This window comes from Azolla caroliniana, unplaced genomic scaffold (genome assembly GCF_043228905.1).
Source record: "Azolla caroliniana isolate FFs.n. ecotype wild unplaced genomic scaffold, voAzoCaro1.0.p SCAF_17, whole genome shotgun sequence".
NCBI classification, from domain to species: Eukaryota; Viridiplantae; Streptophyta; class Polypodiopsida; order Salviniales; family Salviniaceae; genus Azolla; species Azolla caroliniana.
In genome coordinates, this window is record NW_028230452.1 from 7,290,482 (window position 1) to 7,297,004 (window position 6,523).

General features: G+C 44.6%; 1 protein-coding gene across 1 annotated transcript; it reads right to left on the reverse strand.

Annotated features, from left to right (window-relative positions):
- Positions 1–272: 272 nt before the first annotated feature.
- LOC147853034 (uncharacterized) lies at positions 273–1,652 on the reverse strand. Its single transcript, XM_087333570.1, has 4 exons — positions 1,266–1,652; positions 917–1,007; positions 530–638; positions 273–329 (listed from the first exon to the last, which is right to left on the reverse strand). The coding sequence occupies exons 1-4, from the start codon at positions 1,582–1,584 to the stop codon at positions 273–275; spliced, it is 576 nt and encodes a 191-aa protein (XP_087189696.1). The 5' UTR covers positions 1,585–1,652.
- Between the last annotated feature and the right edge of the window lie 4,871 nt (positions 1,653–6,523).

Below are 6,523 nucleotides of genomic sequence, written 5' to 3' on the forward strand. Positions count from 1 at the left end.
GTAAAACTTTGTTGTACAATATTTGATGGGATGATGATAATAATAGTACGTTATGAGCTTGTATAGATGATAAAACTTTGTGTGCAATATTGATGGGATGATAATAATAATACGTTATGAACTTCCAAAGAAGTACATGTTACAAGAGCTACAATGTTTAAGAGTGAGAATTTAATAATAAATTTAAGAGTAACAAAATTCAAATGCATTTGCCTGATGCCATTTTATTTTCACCCACTTATTCTCCTCCCAATCCCAATGACATCGCATTCTTATGAAGCGTTATTAGCTGCAGCACTAATAATGATAAGAATAATCCCAATGATGCTCTGCAAGAAAACAAATCGAGCCATTTAGCGCGTTTGAAGGTGTATGATGTATAATTAAATCCATACTCGAATTCATGACAAATCTACATGTAGTGAGTGTCTGGGAGGTTCATCACATACATACATGCAATGGCATTGCGAACTTTAAAATCGAATCATTCCAATGTCTAAGGCCATATTTTATCGAAAAATCTACTCACCATTATGACGCATCCGAGAAGGCCAGGCTTGTCGGTTGGTTTATGCGGTATACAGTACATGATCGCGCCCACAATCCACGCGGGATATAAGAACCACCCAATACCAAACCTACACACACACACACACAACATGTTAGACACAATGCAGGAGAACAGATTATAATTGCAAGTATGTGAATCTTGTACACTTTCTCTCTAATCCAATTGAATTTCCAAAGATGCATTAAACATATTGTTGCAATGTTGCCCATCTGAACTTATATACAATCGTTTTTTTGTTTTTTTGCTTTTGTTTTTGTAGCCGATTGAATGGTTGTCCCACATATTAGGCTTATTATGTCAATTTAGTATCAAGATTTGTTGGTTGATGGTTACACCATTACTTACAATATCCAGCCGATTCCACATACGCATCCTGGTTCGGCATTAGCTGCTTCGGCATTGGTTGCTGTGGTATTCTGGATAATAATTTGAGGCCCTACAAGGAAAACAAAAGGAACCTTATCCTCTCAGAAACATGAATAAGATATGAATGAATGGAGAATGTATGGAATCCAGGCGAAGAAGAAGAAGAAGAAGATCTGGAGACATATGAAAGATAGGTAGGTAAAGAGATGTGTGAAAGGAATGAGGATAGCTTATACGATATAATCAATGCGAAGAAAGCAAAATAAGGAGGAGTAATTTGAGAAACAAAAAAAAAGATAAAGGGAATTAGGGTTGTGGGGATGATGACCAGGTTCAGGGGGATATCCGGGAACAGGTTGTTGTTGTTGTGCAGGAGGAGGAGGAGCAGCAGGAGCAGCAGGAGCAGGAACGCCATAGCTGTAGTTCATGCTTGTCGGATCCATGGCGGCAGCAGCAGCAGCAGGGGCGGGGTTTTGGTGGGGATCTGCATATTGACCAACATTATCGTATTGTTGATATTGAGGAGGAGGGTAGGAGGAGGGATAAGCTGCAGGTTTTCCATCCATTGTCTCATCGTATTGTTGATATTGAGGAGGAGGAGGAGTTGGTGGGTAGGAGGAAGGATAAGCTGCAGGTTTTCCATCCATTTTTGAGTTGGTTTCCTTCCTAAAGCCAAGTAAATGTATGTATTCTTCAGGCTTTGGACAATGATGAACTAAGACAAAAAGACAAGCTGGGACTTTCAATCCTGTATTAGGTATATATATATAGTATATTACCTATGTAAGATCAAATCAATAATGGGACTTTCAAACCTATGTGTATGTGTACACATGTGTATGTGTTAGGGCATTTGACCTTGTTCTCTACATAACATGTGCTTTACAAATCACTCTCTCAAACCCAGAGTTTTGAAAAGCGATGACACAAGTTCTGAAAGCGATCCCGTCGCCGCCGTGCCTCCTCGTTGGGGAGCCCTCTTCTTATGATGCAATCACCTTTATGTGCCTCAAATATCAAAGCCAAAAGTGCCTTTTTGCTAGAAAACGTCATTGTGTGTCTAGCTCTTCCCTATGTACGACAAAGTCTTCGTTTGCTTTTTATAACCAAATAAAATCGGTCTCTCCCTCTCTCTTGCCTTCTTTCGAAAAGAAAACTGAATGTTTACTTTCACAATCATTTGAAAAGGTCTCTCTCTCTTGACAACCCAACTGATGTGGTAAGCATCCTTAAAAGATATATGCTCCAGCTAAATAAATTGTGGCCTAGGCAAAGTCAACTTCAGGACCACAACACAATTTGATCAAAACCAAATCATGGGTTTCATAATCTAACAAGCATTATTCCCCTCTTAGTTGGAATTTGTAGACCCTTTTGGCTGCATCAACGTGGTTTAATTATGTTAAATATTATATAGTTAAGTGCGAATGAGTATGTCACAATATCAAACTTCGGAGTTCACTTATAGCAGTATCATAAGTTGGATAAGAAACCATGAAAATGTAAGGAATAACGTGGAATACTGCTCGGCCTCAATCGAGTCTTAGATCACTTCCTTTAAGGGTCAAACACACAAATAGGAATAGAGATGAATACTTGTACACACGCGAACAATAGAGAGTACACTAGATGTTTACGTAGAAAACCCTAATAGGGAAAAACCACGGGAGCCCACACACTCCAAACTATCACTATATAAGGAAGGTACAATTATCAGAGACTCGGAAGCAATGACCTCAAGTTCTATGTCTTCGCCAACCAGCGGTTACAACAGAGGTCGCTCTGTATCTCCTCTCTCACTATACAACAGTTATGCACATACAACAATATGACCACACGCAAAGTGATTGCCCTAAGTCATATTTATACTCATATGAACTTAGGGCTATTTACAAATATAGCCTCAATAGGCTTACTCAAAACATATTTACAAATATGTCATGTCTTTCGGTTCTCACCAAGTCCACCCGATCCGGTTTCTGATTAAGAAACATGAGGAGACATTGCATTGTGATTAAGAAACCTACGTTGATGGAACTTGATTCTTAAATCTAAAAGTAAAAAGTTCAATCCAAATCTCTCTTTATCAATCTATCTTAAATACTTTCTCGCTAAAACTAGTGTAAACTTCAAATCCTTCCGGTCTAGAACCTCGGCAGTTCCGCCTCACGATCCGCGCCTAGTGACAGATCTTCACGACAACGCGGCACACGGAGGTGCTGGAGCGGGAACACCGGCACGGAGATAGGTTGTCGGTTCAAGTGAGGGATCCTCCACACTGGTTTCGGAGACCTTGGGAGTTCGGACGCCGTGGCAACGTAAGAACAAGAAGAAGGGAGGTGGCAGTGAGGGGACGAAGGCGATGGAGATCTGCGTGAAATGAGAACCGAGACGACGCTAAGGTCGACGGAGGCCAATTGGGCTAGCATGGGTGCTCCTTGGATGGACACCACATATCCGAAGGGACGAGAGTCATGCATACAGTTGAAGGAAGGGCCAACGGGGAAGCACGTGCACTATGGGATCGCGGAGAACGACCTATCGACAGGTCGAACAAGCTTACGTTGAGGCAAACGCGGAGAAGGAACTGGAGCCGACGGTTCGGACCGGCGAGGGCAACGTGGTAGCCGTAATGCGGATTACGAAAGACCGGTTCCTCACCGGCCGGAATCTCTCACACTTCTCCGAACTTGGCACGTACCGGTGGACGTGCGGTTTGGTGGGGGTGGATGTCGTGAAGATTTTGGGCCATGGTGAGAAACTAGGGAATATCAGAGGAATCGGCGGGGTCGAGCATGTGCACTCACCCTTGTACAAATCGTGTAAATGATAGGGGCGCCATCATGGCAACAGACAATAGTTAATTTGGGACAAAGGATCCCATGTAATAAGGGATTTATCCCACATTGTTACGCTTCCCTCTCCTTGGTCTATAAAAGGAAGGGAGCGCCCTTTGTAAAAGGGGTTGCCCATTTTTGAGTCATAAGGGTATACCATTTTGGTCGAGGGTCATTTTGTTAAGAATTTTGTAGGGTTAGTAACTTCTTGGTAGTCTTCTTCTTCTTCTCCTTCTTGAGAAGTTGGGCGTGGTAGCCATGGCAGCAAAGCTCTATTAGGGTTAAGGTCTTCTTCTTCTTTTGGGTGAAGCCCGGTTTGCAATCGGGGTTGTATCTTCCCCTTTACATACATATATTCTTTGTATTCTCTTTGTCTTGGTGTGTGGGTGTGTTGTCTTTGTTTTCTATTAGGGTTTCGGCGTCTTCTGTGTGCGTGCGTAGGTGGTGTAATCGGTTGTGGCAGGCGGCGTGCGGACTGTCTGTGTTTTCCCTTTGAGTTCTTGTTGTTGGCTCTCAGCACTCTGCGGTCTGGCATGTTTGTGAGTGTGTGTGTAGGTGTTGGCTTCAGTCGCTTGCGCGGAGCCGTGCGCTAGGTGGTTCGTGGGCAGGTTCCCCTCCTTGGCGCGCAAGACCCCACTCGGTTCAGCGAGCCCGTGCGCTCCCTGAAGGCGGCTTGGCACAGGAGGCGATCGTATTGGAAGAGGCGTGCCCTGCACGATGGTCCCATTGCGCGAACGAGCCGAGAGCTCCCCGGGCGGCCCTAGGATGCAGGCTCCCTCTTCCTCTCCATGTGGAGCTGGCGTCCCAACAAGCGTAGCGTGTGTACGTGTGCGTGTGTCTTCGGGTAGCGTTGGGTCCGAGAGTGGGTGCGTGTGTGGTCATCGGTGTAGAGGTGCCGGTTGTAACCGGGTGTGTATATGTGCATGTGCGTGTGTGGGCGCGGTTAACCGGGCCGTGTCCCGTGCCTCTTGTATATACGAGCGAAAGGGGCGGCAAGGACGAAGGTGTGCTCTCTCGCTTCCCGTGTAGTTACCGGTCGCGTCCGGTGAGTATCCGGGATCGAACTGGCCGACAACCCGGCAAGCTCCGAAGGATTTGGGTCCCCGACAACTCCTCCCCTCCTGGTCTATGACCCTAGTGGTCTCGCCTGGATCCGACATGCAAGCGCAAATTTCCGCAACAACGTAAGCGTCGTCATCAGCACCTCAGACCAAAACGTCTTGGGTAACTTGGCATGTGGGAGCATGCTTTAGACACTCTCCACTATGGTCTGGTTCATCCTTTTGGTCAACCCGTTTAGTTCTAGCGTCGTCGGCATGGTAAATTCGAGTCGGATTCCCTTCAACCGGTAGTACTCCTTGAACTACCCTTGTATTCTCCTCCGTTATCTGCTCGAACGGCCTTCAGCTTCGATCTGGTTTCTCTTTCCACTCTAGCGTGGAGCTCCTTGAAGAAGAATAGCACCAGATCCTTTGTCTTCAATGGTGAGACCCAAAGCTTCCGGTTGTGGTCGTCTATGAACGTCACGAAGTACTGCGATCTGACATGTGACTTTGTGTCCACTTGACACACATCGGTATGCACCAGTTCTAGTGGTGCATTCTGTCTCATCGGTGGTTTTGACCGGAGGAGGTTCGATGTTGCTTATTGGCCGAGCAATCAGTGCACTTCTCAAGATGCACATTCATCACCGGAATGAGATTGTTTTCGGCAAGTCTTTTCATCCTCTTCTTACTCATGTGATATAGTCTTTTGTGCCACAACTCACCGGCAATGTCGGATGCAACGTTCATTTCTTCTCGGCATATCCGAGCATTCATCAGGTACAATGTGTTTACTTTTCGGGCTTGAGCCACTATTAGACTCCCTTTGCTGAACTTCATAACTTCGTTCCGGATGCTACCCGTGTAGCCTTCATCATCTAGCCGACAGGATGATATGGTGGATTAGGTGGCGACAATAGTTCGAGTGAAAGAAATGGACATGCTCAAAATGGAGGAATCTGATTGATCACCGTAGCTGAAATCTCACACTCTCTCTTCTTGGCATGTACCAGAGGACGTGCGGTTTAGTGGGGGTGGATGTCGTGAAGATTTTCGGCAACTATGTGAAAATTGCATGGAATGTACAAAATCGAGTGTGGTTCTTCACACACAATATAAAAAAATAATAGTGAAGATATTCTTTTATATTAGTTTAATATCTTCGTACGAAAAGATGGATGTCTTGAAGAGCTTCTGAATGCACTTTACTACATTTGAAACGGACAACTAAATGTCAAGTTATGTGAGTGTGAAGTTTAAGAAGAAGAAGAGAAAAACAAAATTGTGATATATCCCATATAGATAGGACAAATCAGGATCCCACATTATATAAGCAGAGCCAAAACTTATTATTATTTTTCAATATGTGGAGAATAGAATGTGGAAGGTGACTTGGGCTAAACTACATGTAATGGTTTTGGGGAACCAGGACCAGACAGACGGCAACGGAACCAAACCGGACGGACGACGACAGAATCAGATTTGGACTAGACTCGACGAAATGCGGATCAAATAGGTCGGGACCGGATAGATGGATCGGTTGGGTCAGTCGGGTAGGTTGATCGCGTCGCATGGTGTCTTGAAGATTTCGGTGTGAAACGAAAAAGCCAAGTCATTTCTTCAAGTTATATTTTTATCATTGTACTTTCACACCGAAATTCTCATACATGAGAGCTTGAATGAGTGACATGGTTATCATGCAACAC